The following is a 19400-nucleotide window of genomic DNA, read 5'->3' on the forward strand; positions in this document are numbered from 1 at the left end:
GACTGGGGGGGGACCGGGGGGGGGTGGGGGGACTGAGAGCCCATGAGCCGAATTGGCGCTATTTTTCTTGCTGTGAGGAAAACATATTTGACTCAGCCTGTGTGAAATCGCTCTGCAGCGATCATTAGCACGCCAGGCACACTTAGGGGTAAATACAGGTAGCCTCCAGCATTAGCACCAGATTACTCAGAGCTATCGGCCCCCCCCCTTGGCATCCGCAGCTTTTAGCATGAGCTTGAAGGGGAGCGTGAAGGGATTTTGGGTTTTTGTGGAGGGCACAGGGTGACGTGGTGAGGCCCTGAATGCACTTGCGTTACTGTGTGTTGTTCATGTCGAGGCTGCTGAACAAGGGGGGGGGGGGGGGGGGGGGGAGTCATGCTGTCTTTATTCTTTCACGTATGCACTGTACGGTACCGTTCAGCTGACACGTGGACTGTCGACACAGGCATCAAGGCCGCCTGCTGCTTCGCTTTCAGTTCATTTGGAACAAATTTAATGTGTTTCCAGACAGAACATTCAAACGTTTGGGCCTGGCAGCCTGTAATCCAAACACTGTACACGCATAATGTGTGTGACAATATGAGGAGCGCGCTGGATGGGACTGAGGGAACCGCGATAATATTACACGCGCGGTGCGGTCTCACTGCGGTAATTTGGGGGGGTTGACGCGGTAACGGGCCGGGGTACAGTGAGACCGGGCCCTGGAGCGGGGCGGCTGTACTGTAGGTCTCAGCGCATGGCGGGACGCGGGCTTTGATCACAGCGGATTAAAGCCACAGCGAGCGAAACGTGCCGCAGAGCAACAGTGTGGAGGATCCCACCCACCCCCTACCCCCCTACCCCCCCCCTCCCCACCCCTCACCCCTCACCCCTCACCCCCCCCCCACCCCTCACCCCTCAACCCCCTCCAAAAAAGCTGATTTGGCTTCATTTGCTGTGAGCTAGAGAAAGTCACGCTTGGCAACAGCAATCCTGACACAAGCCCACAACAAGCCATTACGGAAGTCACGTGACAGGCTCACCATAGAGACTGAGAGAGTGTCAGGAAAACTGTCAGCCCGTCATCCCCCCCCCCACCCCACACCCCCACCCCCCTCGTGAGGAGGCTCGATAAATTAAAGTTACACACTGACTGCGAGTAGGAGCGGCTGAGCTGCTGCAGAGAAGCTTGACTCCGGCGTCTCTGGAGGTACCCGACAACTAGGTCAGGATGATATTATAATCCAGCGACCGTCTCTGCAAGCAGAAGCAAAAAAAAAAGAAAAAAAAGACAAAAAAGCACTTTCCCCAGCGTGCTGCAAATGCACGCCTCTGATGCGACTCACTGCAAAGTAAAAAAAAAAAAACTAACAAATGAATTAAATAAAAAAGCATTCCAAGCACCTCAGGTTGTTGGTAGATGGAAGATGATATCAGTCAGACATTGTTAGAATGCAGTGAAGCGGATGATAACTGCATTTACTTGATGACTGAGAACGCTATCCAGGTGATATCATTTCCACAGGAAAACTTTTGAAAGGGGTTGTGGTACGGTGAAACCTCACGCTGCTATTTCTGAATGCTTCTTCACCTCTTTAGAAGAGACAAATATACCACAGAATTCGCTGGAAAGAACGACGATGGGCCCTATTGTCCACGTACAGTGTGGATCAGCAAGGTGCTGCAATTATGTCTCCTTCCGTGTGCAGAAATAGACAGAAAGGAGAGGCAACGTGCACCTGACATCCGGAAAATGATGCTCTGTCCTGCGCTGCTTTCATGTGACTAATGCACGCCTGACTCAGCTACCAGCGCCGCAATAAGCCCGCGGTATTTATATCTGTCGAAAACATACGTTTGTGATATTTTTCCGCAGAAAAGCAGATTCGGGAGAAGGTCGGCGAGCCATTTGCGTGCGTTTTGTGTTTCATGCGATGATTTGCCTGGGAAGAGGGCTCTGGGTTCACTGCAAACCCTCCGGTGGCGGCAGGTGCTCAAACGGAGCCGAGGCTAAAAATACAGCTGGCAGCTGGGAGTTATTTGGAGTCGTGCGGGCAGAGGGGATTCTGGGAGTCCGGCGCGTGCGGCAGGTGCGTACGGTTACCCAACGTACCCCCCCCCCCCGATCCCCCACCCCCCCCACCACCCACCCGCTGCAGTCGGCAGCAATTTGAATACACCGCTCGTGTGTTTTTCAAATAAACATCTGGGCCGGCCTATTTTATGTGTGTTGTCGGCACCACGCGGTGTCATTTGTCTAATGGTGATCCTTTGGCCGGGAAAAGTGGAGGCGAGATTCCGAACCGCCGGATTCGCCCGCCCAGTCGGTCTCTGTGGCCGGCGTCGACGGCAGCATCTTTCACGAGCATCACCCGGCCGGCATCGTCACGGCGACGTTCGGCGAGGGCCGGCAGTGGATGTGCGGAATTAGATTTCCCTGACGTTAATGCTGCTCAGTGGCCACGCATTAGAGGGGCTAACTCGGTTACGCTTCTGGAAGGAACAGGGCGAGTTTTTCCCCTCCGTATCGTTTCTCTCGCCCCCCCCCCCCCCCCCCCGCGCGGTCTCAGCCCGCCCCTCGAGTCCATCCCTGTGCGGGAAGGAATTTGGTCGTTGACACCTTCGGCATTTGTTCACCAGCGCCTCCTTGCTCAGGGGGTATCTGCCTGCCGCTCCCAAACGCTCTGTTGTTCCTAACCGCTCGCCGGACGCCCCGCCCCCCTCGCCCCTCTCATTAACGCGTTCGAACCAAATAAGGTTTTTTTTTTTTTTTTTTCTTGGTGTTTTGATTGACAGCAGGGGGTCCCTGTGACCTACATGGGGGCGCGTTGCGTGACCCGTGCAGGGGTCTGGTAATATAGGGCGGAGGCGCGCTGCAGACCTGAGCGCCTGTGAGCGTCCAGCTCCTGAGTGCCGTGTCTGCGTCCCCCCGGGGGCCCTGCCTTCCGTGTCTGATTCTCGGAAGATGCCCCTCCTTCCTCCCCCCACGCCAGGCAGCTCTTAAGTCATCCAAAGTGCTGCGTACCAGGATGTACCGGGATGGGATTTTTATATTATTGTTATGATGATTATTATTATTATGATTATTATTATGCTTATTATTGTTGTTGTTGTTGTTATTATTGATATTGGTACTATAATAATAATAATTATTATTATTGTTGTGTATTTTTTAAATTAAAAACTATTTTCAATGTGATTTTTAGGTGAAATCTTTGAATTCAGGATGTAATACTGTTACAAATTTGGATCTTTTTCAGTACGGTTGCTCCTTCTCTATAGAACCAAGCTGAATTGACTGCAGCTACAAAGTTATTTTCTTTTTTAAAAAGTTATAAATAATGATGTTATTTTTGTCTTGAGAAATGGTATAAAAATCTGCCGGTTATGTTAGTGTTCCTCTTTTCCTGTTTCCTCTTGGGCATCGTGGACGAAACGCTGCGAAGCACTGGACTGCTGATGTCATGCAGACGGCAGATTTAATCACATCTGATATTTTGATGGCTTACATTGTCGTTCCAAGACTGGCAAGAGCGAAAGTCAGCACAGGTAGTGTTTTTTTAATGTGAGGAAATTGGGAGAGTCCCAGGGGATTTCTGAAATGGCAGATTCAAATCTTATTACAGCTGCTACAGTAAGCTTGGCTTGATTCCGCACCGCAGTCGTCACACACAAAAGTTATAGTAGTTAACTATTATAACACTTAATGTGAACCAGCGGACACCGATGACAAATAATGGTGTTGACACTTCATTGAAAATTATTCTGTTTGGCAGTCATCTCGCCTTCGTTAAGCATTTATTAGAATGTCAGAACACATTACAATTATATGTGTAATTCCACATAACGGGCTTTTATGGCCCTCCTGTTGACATCATGGTGTGAATGCTTAAAACGCGTTTCCGTCCGGTCGCCAAGGGTTTTGTGAAACGTTAGGAAGTGAAAGACGTTTCAAAAGGACGCGGCACCTTTCGCACAACAAAGGTCTCGCGGCTACCTCGGAAAAAAAGGGTTTGATGTTTAAAAAAATGCCCAGAGTGAAAGAGCGGATGTGTGAACAATTAATTACCTCTTGGAAGTATAACCCACTTATATATATATATAAAAGATTACCTCTGGATTCAGAGTCCCAATTATCCATGTTGAGCAGTGGACATACTGTAACACAGTCTTATCTCTGAGGTGGGACTCTGGGCCCTGGCTGGAGTGCTTCTGTGCCTCTACATCCTGTTATTAGAATAATGGGCCCTCGTGTTCGGATGGTGCCAGCGGACTGTGGTATGAGGTGTCTCTGTGTGCTCCCGTCCTCTCCCTGGAAGGCTCAGAGGAGCCCACCATGCAGGACGTTCTCTCCATCGCTTGTAATTGGGTGGATTTCGGCTCGTTGGAGCTTTATTCACACACGCGTCCCAAAAGCTGCTGGATTCCCTTCGCTTTAATCCCCACCCAGTGCTTTAATCCCCATCGATGGGTTCGAAGGGTCCAGCGCACGCGTGGCCCCATCCCTCCTTCTGTGGCTTTTCAGGGAGAAGAGGGGAAATGGAGGGAAAAAAAGAAGATGGTGACTGGCTTTTTGAGGAACCCAAAGGAGGGAGTGGGAATGCGCCTTTTATTTTCAAGTCAGCGTTAAGGAAAGAAATAGGGCTGAATGAATTTTTTTCCATGCTACCCCGCTTGAAAGAAGCCAAGTCATTTCTTCCCCGAACTCTTTTCACGGGTCCTCTCATTTCGTGGGAAGGGCTGCTTGTATCGCTACAGCGCCAGCCTTCGCCAGTGTGTTATGATATCTGCCCGGGATGGCGTTTCTTTCATTTCCCCTCGTCCTGCAATTAAGATGACACGCGTTCCGCGCGAAATCCTCTTCGCTGTGCTTCGGCATGCTTCATTTTGAATATATTAGACTCCTAACGGCTTACCGTACACGTATTATGTTAAATTCCAAATCCTATTATTTCTATCGTGATATAATATCAGTCCCACAGGCAGTGTGCGCGATGCCATAATGAGGACTAGGAACCTATTGCTCTCCATTGACTTGCTCCGCTGCATTTCCTTAAACTGCCAAGTAAGAGTGCCATTAATAATTCATCTCATTAAAGTGTGTAATTAATCCGGAGTGATATAACAGGGAGGGGACCGGGGTGCTGTGCAGTTTTTTAGGGGAGCAGGGGAGTGCGGTGGGAGGGGGGAGCGGGGAGGCGGAGCCCCAGCGGTGACAGCGGGTGCTCCGCGGTGCGCCGCACAGCCCTCCTGCATTATTTATCTCTGCAGAAATGTAAAAAGACGAACGCGCTTCTGAGAGGGGTCTCTTGTGCCCGGGCGAGCGCGGTAACATCCCAGGCACTTCAGCCCAAACACCTATTATTAATGCTGCAGGAGTGTGCGGGAGGCTCTGGGAAGAAGTGCAGGGAGCCTGTGTGTGTGTGTGTATGTGTGTGTGCTTGTGTCTGCGTGTGGGTGTGTGTGTGTGTTTGTGCTTGTGTGAGTGTGTGTGCACACCTGTGTGTTTGTGTATGCGTGTGTGTGTGTGTGTGTGTGTGTGCATGTGTGTGTGGGTGTGCGTGTGTGTGTGTGTGTGTGTGTGTGTGTGGGTGTGCCTGTGTGTTTGTGTGAGTGTGTGTGCATGCCTGTGTATTTGTGTATGTCCATGCCTGTGTGTGTGTGTGTGTGTGTGCACACGCGGGTGTATTCAGGTATAGGTGCCTGGTCCTAGGTGTTTTAAGATGGTGGGTACATGTCTGTGATGGGTGCACATCTGGGACATGCTTAGCATGCCTCTGCAGCTACCAGTGTCATGCCTGACCAGCGTCAGGAGATCAGCTGCCAGGAACTCCATTTAATTTTTTTGTATTCCAAATATTTAAAGAAAAAGCATTTTAAAAATAAGCATTCTTAGTGAGTGTTTAAGGACAGCCACAGAGAACAGTTGTTTTATTGTATTTACCTTTCTCCTGGAAATGCAGATGTTTCACATATGTTTTTATGTATTTTTTATAACGTATTTTAGAGGGGCAAAATGTAAACTCGCATATGGTGTCTGTGTTTGTGTGGTAGCTTTAGGGAGGCTTTTCTGTAGAGGTGAGAAGAGGCTGGGGGTTTAAAAACTGGGGGTTTTTAAGCTGAACTGAACGGGGGGGGGGGGGGTCATCTGGAGTGTTCGGAAACATTTTAAAAAATAATAAATATGGCGGATGCAAATGAAGGCAGGTGTAACAGGTAGACTTAAACAAACGCTGTCAGATGAATTGAGCGTCTCCCGCCTCGTCAAACGCCGCCTGCCTCCGCTCTCCAGCCCCTTATCTGCTCCAGATGTGGTTTAATTTACTGCGACTTGGCTAATTACAGTAATTAAGGATTAATTACTGTTAATTACTTTCACATAAACTCATCGCCAGTCAGAGAGCGGAGCCTTATGAAATGTGCCACGCGGGGCGAACACGAGCGTCAGGGGCCCGGGAGAGCGGGGTGCCGCGTCTCTATCCGCCCGACCGCTTCCCAGAGCGCTCTGGTAGAGCAGACGGGGCGGCGGCACCCCCCCCCCCCCCCTCGTCCCCCCCCCCCGTCCTCATTCGCAATCACCTCTGAACACCGCTCGCTTGCACCCGCTGCGCACCTCAATAAATCGCTCCCCTAATTCCTGCGGCCCTGTCTCGCTCTCACAGGCAGTCCGCTCCTGGAGGATGATGGGAGTTTCTGCTTTATTTTTTTTTTGTTTGTTTGTTTGTTTCTGGCATTTTGCTAATATGGGAATTTTTCTTTCCTTTGTCTAAATATTCTGGAAAAAAGATTAAATATGGACTCTCATTCAAAATATGGAAAAAAAATGCAAAAATGAATATTTAGTGACTTGTGAATTTTTCATGCATTTTTTTGCATGTCAGTGTAAGAATTGACGTGATATGCTGCACATAATTGGGAAAGTAATATTGTACAGTGGAGATTTTCGGAGCCTTTCATTGCGCTGCGTTCGTTTGTCTCGTGAACAGCAGTGCTGGAGTGTGCAGATGTCACAGTCAGAGCGCTGATGAACGTAATGAATACGCCCCACGCTGTTCTTCCCCCCCAGGAGCAGAAATTAAGTCACATTCCCCCCTCCCTCGGTAAACATCCGCCAGAAACGCGGGACGGGTGACAGGAACACAGTTCGGCCCGGCGATATTAGATTTGCGAAATCGACTTTGCATAATTAATTCCGACTTGGATCGCTGTCCTCGTCTCTCGGAGGGATTATTCCTCATTTGTGGTTTATGACTTTGGCCCGGGACTCCTCCCACCGACGCGCGATTGGCTGAGGGGAATGACGGACGCGGTGCAGCTGCCTCGGCGCCCGTGCTGGTGTAAGTGGGCACATTGGGACGGACCGGGTGTAGTGCAGGGGGGTAAAGGACCAGTGGGCACATTGGGACGGACCGGGTGTAGTGCAGGGGGGTAAAGGACCAGTGGCACATTGGGACGGACCGGGTGTAGTGCAGGGGGGTAAAGGACCAGTGGGCACATTGGGACGGACCGGGTGTAGTGCAGGGGGGTAAAGGACCAGTGGCACATTGGGACGGACCGGGTGTAGTGCAGGGGGGTAAAGGACCAGTGGGCACATTGGGACGGACCGGGTGTAGTGCAGGGGGGTAAAGGACCAGTGGGCACATTGGGACGGACCGGGTGTAGTGCAGGGGGGTAAAGGACCAGTGGCACATTGGGACGGACCGGGTGTAGTGCAGGGGGGTAAAGGACCAGTGGGCACATTGGGACGGACCGGGTGTAGTGCAGGGGGGTAAAGGACCAGTGGGCACATTGGGACGGACCGGGTGTAGTGCAGGGGGGTAAAGGACCAGTGAGCACATTGGGACGGACCGGGTGTAGTGCAGGGGGGTAAAGGACCAGTGGGCACATTGGGACGGCCCGGGTGTAGTGCAGGGGGGTAAAGGACCAGCGGGCGCATTGGGACGGACCGGGTGTAGTGCAGGGGGGTAAAGGACCAGTGGGCACATTGGGACGGACCGGGTGTAGTGCAGGGGGGTAAAGGACCAGTGGCACATTGGGACGGACCGGGTGTAGTGCAGGGGGGTAAAGGACCAGTGGGCACATTGGGACGGACCGGGTGTAGTGCAGGGGGGTAAAGGACCAGTGGGCACATTGGGACGGACCGGGTGTAGTGCAGGGGGGTAAAGGACCAGTGGCACATTGGGACGGACCGGGTGTAGTGCAGGGGGGTAAAGGACCAGTGGGCACATTGGGACGGACCGGGTGTAGTGCAGGGGGGTAAAGGACCAGTGGGCACATTGGGACGGACCGGGTGTAGTGCAGGGGGGTAAAGGACCAGTGAGCACATTGGGACGGACCGGGTGTAGTGCAGGGGGGTAAAGGACCAGTGGGCACATTGGGACGGCCCGGGTGTAGTGCAGGGGGGTAAAGGACCAGCGGGCGCATTGGGACGGACCGGGTGTAGTGCAGGGGGGTAAAGGACCAGTGGGCACATTGGGACGGACCGGGTGTAGTGCAGGGGGGTAAAGGACCAGTGGCACATTGGGACGGACCGGGTGTAGTGCAGGGGGGTAAAGGACCAATGCAGTCGTTGATTCACAGTTGCGGTGAAACAGCCTGAAAACAGAGGGAGGTAAAAGAATGTGTGAAAACACCAAAAACATCCCAAATGTCCTTGCTTTATTTTCATAGACTTTAGATCATGGTCATCTTAATACTGGCCTAGTTTAAGATTGTAACATGCTCATTTACTCATTTTTAATCAGTTTAGTGGAGAGTACAGAGCACGGATTTGAGGTGGGCGTATCGCGAATGACATGACATTTGGGTCAGCATATCCCTGAAATCCCCAGTGTTCTGTAGACTGTTCGCTGCAGTTCACAACACAGCCCATGTTTTAGATAGGGATGGCTCCTCACAACTCTGTGTAGCCCTGTATAATATTCATAACGAGGGGTGTCATTCTTCGGATGTGAAATGGATGTTCGCGTATTGCGCTGAAACATAACCCAAAACACAGACATACTGTCTGTTAGTGACTGTAGTACCCTGAAATACAACTGCTTAGTAATGACTCATATGCACATCTACCTGACAATTTCAAAAATGAAATGGGAAATTCTGGCTTTTTAAAAGTTTATATCGTATCTGTAAATTCAAACGCATATTCTTTTGCCTAAGGGTTTTCGTTAGGTTTCTGTTTTATCCATCTTCTGATTAAGAGGATGTGTTCAGACCCAGATTTTTGTGCAGCCCAAAGGATTTTTCAAACCGCACGTGTAGATTGCACGCGTCTGATTATATCAAGTAGATCTAATCTGTATATGTTAAGATGCCTTGAGAAGAAAAAAAAAGAGCAATTTCGATGGCCCGAGGCCTAATGCAGTACCTAATTTGAATAAGGAACGCCATTCTTTTAATGAATGCCATCCACTTAAAAACCCCAGCTTAAAGGAGGGGGTCTCCTGTAGTGCTGACTGCTTCATTACGGGCAGCCCCTAGGCCTGGACCGGCCTGCTCAGACCCCGCAATGATAATAATTACCATTATTACAAATGGCTGCGGGTGGGGTGGGGGGGGAGGGGGGGTTTGGTTGGTTGCGGCGCTGGGGTTCTCGAACGGCCAATGACTGTCCCGCTCGTCCGTCCGCCCGCCTCGGAAACCGCCGGTCTCCGGCTCGGGGGGGGTGGGGGGGTGGGGGGGGACCGCGCGGGATTAAAAAAAAGAGTCGCCAAAACCGGCCGCTGTGACGGCTGTCATCTCCCCTCCAGCCAGCTGTCACCGGCGAGCAGCGCCCGCCCTCATTCTTTTAATTGACACCTTGCTCGCCTCTTCCGGCCTCCGAGTGTCTCCCTCTGCCCCCCCTCCTCTCCTCCTCCCTCCTCCCTCCTCTCCCTCTGCCCCCCCCTCCTATCCTCCTCCCTCCTCCCTCCTCTCCCTCTGCCCCCCCCATCCTCCTCCCTCCTCTCCCTCTGCCCCCCTCCTCTCCTCCTCCCTCCTCTCCCTCTGCCCCCCCTCCTCTTCTCCTCCCTCCTCTCCCTCTGCCCCCCCTCCTCTTCTCCTCCCTCCTCTCCCTCTGCCCCCCCTCCTCTCCTCCTCTCCTCCTCCCTCCTCTCCCTCTGCCCCCCCTCCTCTCCTCCTCCCTCCTCCTCCTCTCCCTCTGCCCCCCCTCCTCTCCTCCTCCCTCCTCTCCCTCTGCCCACGGTCGTTATGATCTCACAGCGGTGTTTTAACGAGCACCAAAGAAACAGCCGCCGTCTGGACCGCCGGTACGAAATCGTGCTTTGGTCATTGGCCGTCCCCAAAGAAGCGTTACTTGAACGTTAGTGTTGCGTTTTATTCGGATTCATTTCACCGATCCCTTCTCGGATCTGGCCGCAGACGTCTTCATTTTTAATGGGAAAAGGAACGAGTCGGGTAATTAAGGAATTAGTCGAGGAAGCGGCGCGTCCGCGTCTGCAACACGCGAACGCGCCGCGGCGGCTCGTTAGCGCGCTCCCCCGTGCCGCGCCGCCGCGCTACTCAGCCTATTGCTGCGTTAGCGACCCGGGCGGTTTTAAAAAGAGCGCTCCCTCGCTCCGTTCATACGCGGCAAGAGGCCGCCGTGCAGAACGCCGTGCCGGATTAAACGATGGAGCGGAGCGCGCCGGGCTGCGTTTCGGAAGGCTGGAATCAGAGGGAGGGAGGGAGGGAAGGGGGGGAAGGGGGGGCAGGGGGTGGGGGAGAGAGAGGCCCCGGTTTTAGCAGTTTGATGTCCGTCGCCTTTGCTCCCCGTGCGGTTTTGGTGCCTGTTTGTCCGTGCCGGTCGCTCCGCGTGGCTGTAGTGAGCGGCGCTGATGCTAAATTAGCATGGAGCTGTCGCTTCGGCTCTGGCTGCGGCGAGGTGACAGGCCCACCGTCGCGCGCGCTGGCGCCCGGGCGAAGGGGCCCACCATCGCGCCGCCGCCGCCGCCGTGATTTATTAACTGCTAAAGCCGCGATGAAGTGCGTCCGCTGAATCACCAATGCAAACAAACACCGCCGGCGTCGTCACCGTCAATTCAGCCGGAGCTGCTAACCGCAGCACTGCTGTACCTAACCGGTTAATTACCGGAGAGGGCTTTCTGGTTGCTTCGGCTGGAATTTTTTTATTTTAGACATTGCTTCTCTCATATCAGTTGCTTTGAATTAGAAACTGAAATAAGAAAGGTAACTGAAGATTTAGATTTTTTTTTACATATTTGCATGCAGATTTATTTGCATGCACTTACTGTATGTATTTAGGATACATGCACATAATTTGGTATGGTTTATAGTTTTATTTTCATTGATCCATTCATTATTGATGGAAAGTATTTGAATTGAAATAAAAATATTTAAATATAATCCAGAAATTGGTAATGTTATAATGAGGAAAAAAAAGAAGAGATTTTGGCAGGAATTTTGCAGGATATCATGTAGAAGAATGACACAAATTTGAAATTGTGTAAGAGAAGCAAATATGTAAGTCAATAAATATGGGCAAGAAGCCGTTGTGTGTTCTCTGATTTTAATTGCGTATTTCATTCTTTAAATATCATTCCATATACAGTTTTACTGGAATTCCAGTTTCTCTGTCGCAGGTCAGACCTGTGGCCTTTGATTTATTCTGGAATGTTCTTTTGGAGAGCTCTCGCGGGGAGCTGGAAGTGAGCGGCTGCTTTTCCCTCCACGTTTGTTCCGGAAGCGAAACGTGCTTCAGGACCTTCGGCACGACGGCCTGCTGCATGCCGCTGTCGCGAGGTTCTGTTTTAATAGACCTTTAATGGACGCGGGTAATGAGACGGCCCGTCCGGACGTGCGCTTGTACACAAAGGGTGTGAGAAGGTGAGCGGTGTTTGTGCGCTGGATGAAGGACGGAATACTCTAAGCATCCCTGGTGACGGTGGGGATGTCCTAGCTGTCCTGTCTACTCTCTCTCCCCTCCTCTCCCTCTTTCTCTCTCTCTCCTCCCACTGCTTTCTCCCTCCTCACTCTCTCTCTCTCTCTCTCTCTCTCCCTCTCTCTCTCCCTCTCTCTCTCTCTCTCTCTCCCCGTCTCCCTCCCTCTCCCGCCACACTGGAGTGGATCACGTTACGGTATCGACACGAAATGGAGCCGTTCCAGCAGCCGAACTGGCTGCCAGTCCGAGACGCAGAAACTCTTATCATTTCTGTCAGAAACATCACAACTTGCTTGTTTGACCATACATCTTCCTAATTGTGACAGAATACTTCAACATCATTAATTAAACATGCTTTAATTTAACCGCTCGGAAGCGGCGGCCAAGGAGGGCTGGGTTAGCCTCCCGTTCCGAGGCTCTGTGTTTCCTGTGAGCCCCGCGGGCGGCTCCTTCGTTTGTTTATCTGTCTCCGGCTTTCCGGCGGTTTGTTTGCGGTCGTTTCAAAATGCAGCGGTGCTTTTTGATCAATCGCAGGCGCTGTTTTGGGGTGGGGTGGGGGGGGGGTTTAGGGTGTTCGAAAGGTCACAACCCCGACAAGTGTGTCGGGCGCGCGTGCGGGTGGGGGCCGTCCACATAGCTTTGCAATAAAAAGGCGGGAGAATTCCATCCTTCAGTCAGGCAGTGATTAAAATGCAGGGCTGGCCTACAGTCATTTAAATTTTTCATTCTGCAGGCTGCTAGCGCTGCTAACGCTGCAGATGGGCCCCCCCCCCCCCACCCCATCCTCCCGGACCGAGCTCAATTATACATGAACGCAGAGAGGGGGCGGGGTTTGTCTTTTGTCCTCGTTCAATTAAAGCCTGCCTGGCGCGAAGGGTTAAGTTGAAATGATACGCGTCTGTTTACGGCGGCGCAGTTAATATTTTAGCGCCCGAGGCTCCCTCGCGCTCGTCCTGGTTTCGCTTAATGGAATATTCAGACGGCGTCACGCGCGAAATGTACAAAAAAGGAATCGGAGAAAAAAAAATAATCATGAAAAAGGACTATGGCGGAGAAGCGCACGCCAGGAAATTCCTGCTGTGTGAGGTTATGATTCGTGTCTGTGGTTCGTTCTGAGCGTAACCTGAAAAATGGGTGTCTTCCCTGACTGCGTCTTGGAAGGGAAGCGGCGTGTGTAAATGTATGGGTTTTGTGGGAAAGAAAAGATGGCCGTCCTTGGCGCTATTGCCCTGGTTTTTATTAAGTGTGGCTTCGATTTAGGAAAAGCCAGATGTGGAAGTAATGTCGAGTGTTTCCCTCGATTGCGCTGTAGGCGGGTTTGCGTTGGAGAGTTTGCTCGTGGTAGAATCGGCCAATGGGAAAGCGCACCGGATGTCCTCTGACCAGTCCTGGTGGGTGAAAGTTGACCGTTTAGTGCGTGGTTTCCTCTTGAACTGCAAGACGATGCTCTCCAAGGTGGTGCTGCATGCTGAAGCTCGCATGAGCTTGACATGCAACAAGCGGAAATGGTGAAGACCCACGCGACGTCAACCGCAAGGGGCAAGCCAGCCTCCCGAACTGCCGCCCCGTTCCTCACGCCACCCGCGCAAGGCCGCGGTGGGTTACCATGGCAGGGGGGCGGGACCTCATCGAGCCGCTGCGCGGTAAGGGGGAACCCGCCGAACCCGAGCGCGCGGATCGAAGGCTCCTCTGACCGCCCGCCGCGGGGAATCGCGCGGGAGTGGCTGGGGGAGGCGGGATTAGGGCCCTGCCTAACGACGGGCCGTCTTTTGAAACGCGTCCAAACGGGAAAATGTTTCCATTAGAGACTCTCAACAAGTGGCACGCGTCCGCAGAGCTGGTGGGGAGGGGGGGGGCAGAGGGGGGCGGGGGCGGGGGGATGGGGGGGGCAGAGAGATGAAAAGAAGACGAGCGGATGATTGTTTATCCCTGGGAGAACTGCTGATGTTGGTCTGCGGGTGGGTAAGTAAGTTGAGCAACACTCCGGATGCGGAGGGGGCTGGGGGGTGTGGGGGTGGTGGAGGGGTGGGGGTGAGGGGGGTGAGGGGGGGGGGGGGGGACTCGTCTGAGTGGTGCAGACCCAAGGCTTGAAACATTAGGACGAATCAATTAGCCCGCCATTAACGAGTTGCAGTGGAGCGGGCCCGCGAAGGTTGGCGGGAATCGCGATCCGAGGCGGAGCGAATATCTTTTTTTATTTATTTATTTCTTTACCCTCATGCTAATTGTGTTTATTTTATTCGTCGCATGGGCTTAATTGTGAGCTCTGAGGTTAAGGATGGTCGAGATGAATAATCGTTCTCTCCAGATGAACTGAGCCCGCTTGTTATGTTGCAGTACTTCTGCACAACGTAGACTAATCATATTTTCCCTGTTGGCGTTTGCTTTTTGATTTGCCATAATGACTGTCATGGCGGACAGTGACTGGGATTTTGCGTGAACATGTCCTCTTAAGCGAGAGCTTTTAGTCTCAAGCGAGAACATGCAGTGTGCGTCTAACTCCACAGTACTAGGATGAGAAGATGGGAAATACATCGGAAATGTAGTCTGATTTTTTTTTTCCCCCCACTGAAGCTGATTTAGGCACGCTCTCAATATCAGCTGACATTATGCGGACCAGCTGTTCACAGGTCCTGACCTCAGAGAGCTCATTGTACAGTGATCTGCTGTCAATGACTGATGGGAACCATTTCAGCTGGCATCCCCTCTGTTTTTCAATACTGACAGCTGTTCTCAAAAAAAAAGAGGGCCTACATCACCTGCAAGACCAAGCCTGTGACTCTAACGCTCCTGAACGAAAACATCTTGAGTCTGGAATCTTTTGAAAAGGCACTTCAAAGGCAGGATTTAAAATGACAATAACAACCGGGATTTTGCGTTTGGCTTCTTCTCTCTTTCTCTCCCCCTCTCTCTCTCTCTCTCTCTCCCACTCTCTCTCTTTCTCTCTCTGTTCTCCTCCGCTCGCTCCCTCTCTGTCCTCCACCCCTCTCTCTCTCTCTCTCTGTCTTCCCCCCTCACACTCTCTCTCTCCCTCTCTGTCCTCCTCCCCTCTCTCACTCTTACTCTCGGTCTCTCTCTCTCTGTCCTCCCTCTCTCTCTCTCTCTCTTGCTCTCTGCCCCCCCCCATCTCTCTCTCTCTCTCTCTGGAGTTTGGATAGTGGTGGCTGGTTCTTATTTCCTCAGAAGGGATCGGTTCTGGTCGATTCGAGGCTCGCGGCTCCTCCCCCAAGCCAAGGTGCGAACGGCGAGAAACGGCGCACGCTTTTCTCATTCTCACGTCGCCCCCCCCCCACCCCCCCCCACCCCCCACCCCCCTCCCCATGATCCCTTGTTCTCTTTCTCCAGCTCCTCTCCTAGGGATCGCAGCTCACTTCTCCCATGTTAATTGCAATGTCCAAATTTAAAATCCCCCTGCACCCCTGCTGTCTGTTCCCCGTGAACAAAGCACAGTCTCTCCCTGTCCCCTCTTGTCCAAAAGTACAGGCGCCATCTTGTGTGACCTTTCACCAACAGTATGTTGGTGTTTTTTTGTTGTTGGATAAAATGCTCTCTGAGCAAGGTGTACGGGAGCCTCGTGCTTCAGAACGGCGTTTCTTTTTTTGCCTGCTATGTAGCGCTTGTGACGGATGATCTAAAAACCCTTCACGGCCTCGCTCATTTTTACGCCATTTTATGTCATGATAGGAAATCATGTGTAATGGAATCTGTCAGGGCTGGATGTTGCCGATGGTGTCTGCTGTCCATCCGCCCACAGACGAGCCGTTTGTTTCATTTATATATTTATTTATGTATGTATTTATATATATATATATTTTTTTTTAGCCCTCTCTAAAGGCTTTTATATGGAATGGATCGTAATGGATCACCATTCTTGCCAGGCAGATTTTCTTCAGAGGAGCGATGGGCCGAGGCACTTAGGCTGAGTAAGACAAACAGGCTGGAATGCGGAAGGGGAGCCTCGGCGGGTTCTGAGCCGAGCGCGAGCGTGAGCCCGAGCGTGAGCCCGGGGAATCTGCACGTTCCCCGCATGCGTTTCCACGAGACAGTCTGGAGATCATGGGGGGTGGGGGGGGAGGAAGAGACCTCAGGGGATCACCCCTGCCACTCAGGAATATGGAAATGTACCCCCCACATCCCCACACACACATATTTCACTGTATCAAAAATATAGTAAACAGTGAGTTGCTTTGTTTAGGTTGTTATTTTTATTTTGAGTGTTTTTGCAAATTTGGGTTGGTGTACTGGTAATTGAATGTCCATGTAAATTGAACGTAGGTTAATTCTGTATTTCATAAAGGCGAAAAGACAACAAAAAGGCAACGTAAAACGCCATTTTTTCAAAGTCACGGCGTGTTCTGTTGAGTGAGGGGGGGAAGCTCCGGGGGAGGGGGGGGAAGCTCCAGGGGGGGGGTACCTTGTAGAAAAAAAAAGTTAAAGATGATAAAATGGCGTACCGCCGTTTTACGGTTAATTTTATGTTTTGAACTGTGGTCTTGTTTTTTGCACTCCATTGAGTCTGGTATTTATGAGGTCGTTACCGCAGGGAACAGAGGACGGGGGGGTGTGGGGGGGTGGGGGGGCGAGGGGGGGGGGGGGAGGAAAAATTGTTTCATGCCACGTTCCGAAGGTTTCCGCGGGATGAAACCGGGATCTTTGTAAATCACGGCGGGTTGGCGTTGGGAAGTTGGCGATGGGGGGGGGGGGGGGAGTCGGACGGTCGGGATAATGGCTGCCGCGGCCTCTGAGGATGGATGAGGTCACGATGGCGGCCGAGTGGAAACATGTGGCCAGTGGAAGGTTGTGGAGGGGGGGTGGGGGGGGGTCTTATTTTTCTTTGCCCCCCCTTCACCCCCCCACCTTGTCAGCTGGTTGAAGGACACGCACTAATGAAACAGGATGTTTGTACGGTCCTGCGGTCCCAGGAGAAATCGGACCACTCCCCCGCTCAATCTCTACGCGCTGGCCCTGCGGCCTGAACTCCTGACCTTTCCCGCTCACCAACAGTCTTGACATTTGCATTCCTCGTCCCCTCAGAAGTGGGGGTGAGGGGGTGTGGGGGGGAGGGGGGTTTGTCGAAGGAGGCTGAGAACCCTCCTGCTGGCCACAGACCGGGATAATGTGCTCAGCCCCCCACCCATCCCCCCCAAAAAAATCCCCCCTACCTCTGAGTGTATTAATGAAGCGGCCTGTCATTCACATTGATTAGGAGCTGATGCTCAGTGGAGGCGGAGCGACGGGCCGAATGATAATATGTGTTATTATTGTAATGGCGGTTCGATTCTCCGGGTTAATTTGGCTCTGCTGATGTTTTTCATTGTGAATATTTAAATTTGGGAGATACGCGCACCGCTGTGCTCGTTATTGTGATGCTAAAGGAGTGCAAAAAGGGGGGGGGACTGAAAACTGGACTGGAGTTATTGTGGCATGAAGAACGAGAGTGTGTTTTTCCACCTAGCCTTTTCTTTTGTTAGCGGTTGCAGGGAATTGGCTGGAGGATCCCTGTACCTGGTGCATCACCTCGGTGGGTGGAAAATGTGCCTGTTCCTTGGGAAGAACACTAAGGGAGACCCCTAGTGGTGGGAGCTGAGAATAGCGCTTTATTTTCAGCCTCCTCTGCAAAGCCTGTGGCCAGGCAGCAGTGTCCGCACGCAGCAGGGCCTCTTAAGCCTCAGATTTACTGTTGCAAAGCAGTAACGCCCAACGCCACGGTGGTGTCGTGGTCGGCGGGGGAACGGATATGAAACGGCCCGCCGTGTCCGCGGAAACCGCGACCTCGCGCCGAGCGCGCCGCCGACCCGCGTGACGGAGGCTGCGCGCGTGGAGCGACGCGCTCGTAACGCACCGCACCTTTTTGGGAACGCGGCCTGCGTATGTCACAGCGTGGCTCTCGGGCCCCGGCATCAATGCGCCCCGCCACACCCCCCACCCCATCCCCCACGGGCGGGTTCGCACTTGGTTCATCTGCGTAGGGTGCGACTTTGCGGGTCGAAGATCGCCCCACAGCCCAGATGATCAGGCCCAGAAGGGGCGCGTGGAGGAACGCGGGTTCGATTGGTGGCCACTGGCTGCATGTGCGCTGCTTGGGCGCAGGGGCTGATAGCCTCATAGGGGACAGTGGCTTCATGTTATAATTGTCAGAATTGAACATGGGGACAACGGTCCTGTTTTTCATGATTATCATCTCCGCCAGCTTTCCTAAGGATCACCCAACAGCAGCTCATTCCCATGGACTTAATTGTGTCTAATGTGCTGGCATCGTGTTCAGATTACACTTCGGATTAAATCATTTTTTTTTTTTTAAATCAGACTTTAATTTCTGACTGGACTCTGGACTCTGGATCTCTGTAATGATCAAAATTATGTAACCAAGATCTCCTTTTTACAATTTCTCTTTATAATTTGTGTTACAAACTCTTTGAATATGTAATTTTATATTGCATGTATGCGTTCATATTTTACTTTGGGCATTGAAGTTGGGTCATACGAGAAAGGAATTAAAATAAATGCTTAATTGAAATTATAGTTTACATCATTTCATTTATGGAGTAAAAAAATGATGGTTTTATAGCTTTACCTTGCCGAATATAGAACGCCACTCTGTTTTTATGGGGCTGAAATGAGCTGTGAAGGTACGGTGATATACTGTGTGTGAGGTGGAGCGGTTTAGGCGTGTGCTGTGCTGGGAAACTACAGGAACACTGCTGTGTGCATAGCAACCAGCGGACACACAGACTGCCTCATGCACATCTCCCACTCCAGTTACAGCCGCTGCTAATGTCTGTCCACACGTCTGTTTCTACGGTTTCACTCTGTTGTTGTAGTTTTTATTACGAGAGATCGAAGAGTTTTTGCTCTGCTTTTGATTGGTGGAGCTCACAGGAAGTACAAGTACCTGGAGTGTTCGGGTGACAAGACCGCAACCGTTCCTGTGGCACGCGGGTCACGCCCGAGCTCCCGCGCGATCAGCGATGCCTCCCGAATTGCGCGCGACACGTCGCTGACCTCTGACCCCTCTCTGTGTTGCAGTGCTGAGTATCCGCGGTGCCCAGGAGGAGGAGCCTCCTGACGCCCAGCTGATGCGGCTGGACAACATGCTGCTGGCGGAGGGCGTGTCCGGGCCGGAGAAAGGGGGCGGGTCGGCGGCGGCGGCGGCGGCTGCGGCGGCCGCCGGGGGGGCCGGCTCCGACAACTCGGCCGAGCACTCGGACTACCGGGCCAAGCTGTCGCAGATCCGGCAGATCTACCACACCGAGCTGGAGAAGTACGAGCAGGTGAGAGCCCGCCCCCCCCCTCCCCCCCCCTCGCACCGCACCCCCCCCTTTGTCACCGTTACAGGCGATTGCGTCAGAGAGGCACACAGATGTTCTCCGTCCCCCCCCCCCCCCTCCCATCCTGTCCACCACATCTCCAGCCTTCCGCCTTCATCATGGCCAGTCGGATTCAGACGGGCTACAGATGGACCCAACGTTTGTAAAAGAAAAACATTTGCGACCAGGCCACGGTTACGCAGAAGCGCAGTACGCAATAGTCATAAAGTGAATTA

At 52.4% G+C, this 19400-nt stretch overlaps 1 protein-coding gene across 2 annotated transcripts in view; it reads left to right on the forward strand.

Annotated features, from left to right (window-relative positions):
• Nucleotides 1–19400, forward strand: part of LOC118229784 (pre-B-cell leukemia transcription factor 1) — a 75926-nt gene that overhangs the window by 40044 nt on the left and 16482 nt on the right. For both annotated transcript variants that reach the window (XM_035422132.1, XM_035422133.1), the window contains exon 3: nt 18884–19128. In XM_035422132.1, the coding sequence (XP_035278023.1) occupies nt 18884–19128 (245 nt within the window). The remainder of the gene's footprint in view (nt 1–18883; nt 19129–19400) is intronic.

The sequence above is a fragment of the Anguilla anguilla genome, chromosome 6 (genome assembly GCF_013347855.1).
Source record: "Anguilla anguilla isolate fAngAng1 chromosome 6, fAngAng1.pri, whole genome shotgun sequence".
NCBI lineage: Eukaryota > Metazoa > Chordata > Actinopteri > Anguilliformes > Anguillidae > Anguilla > Anguilla anguilla.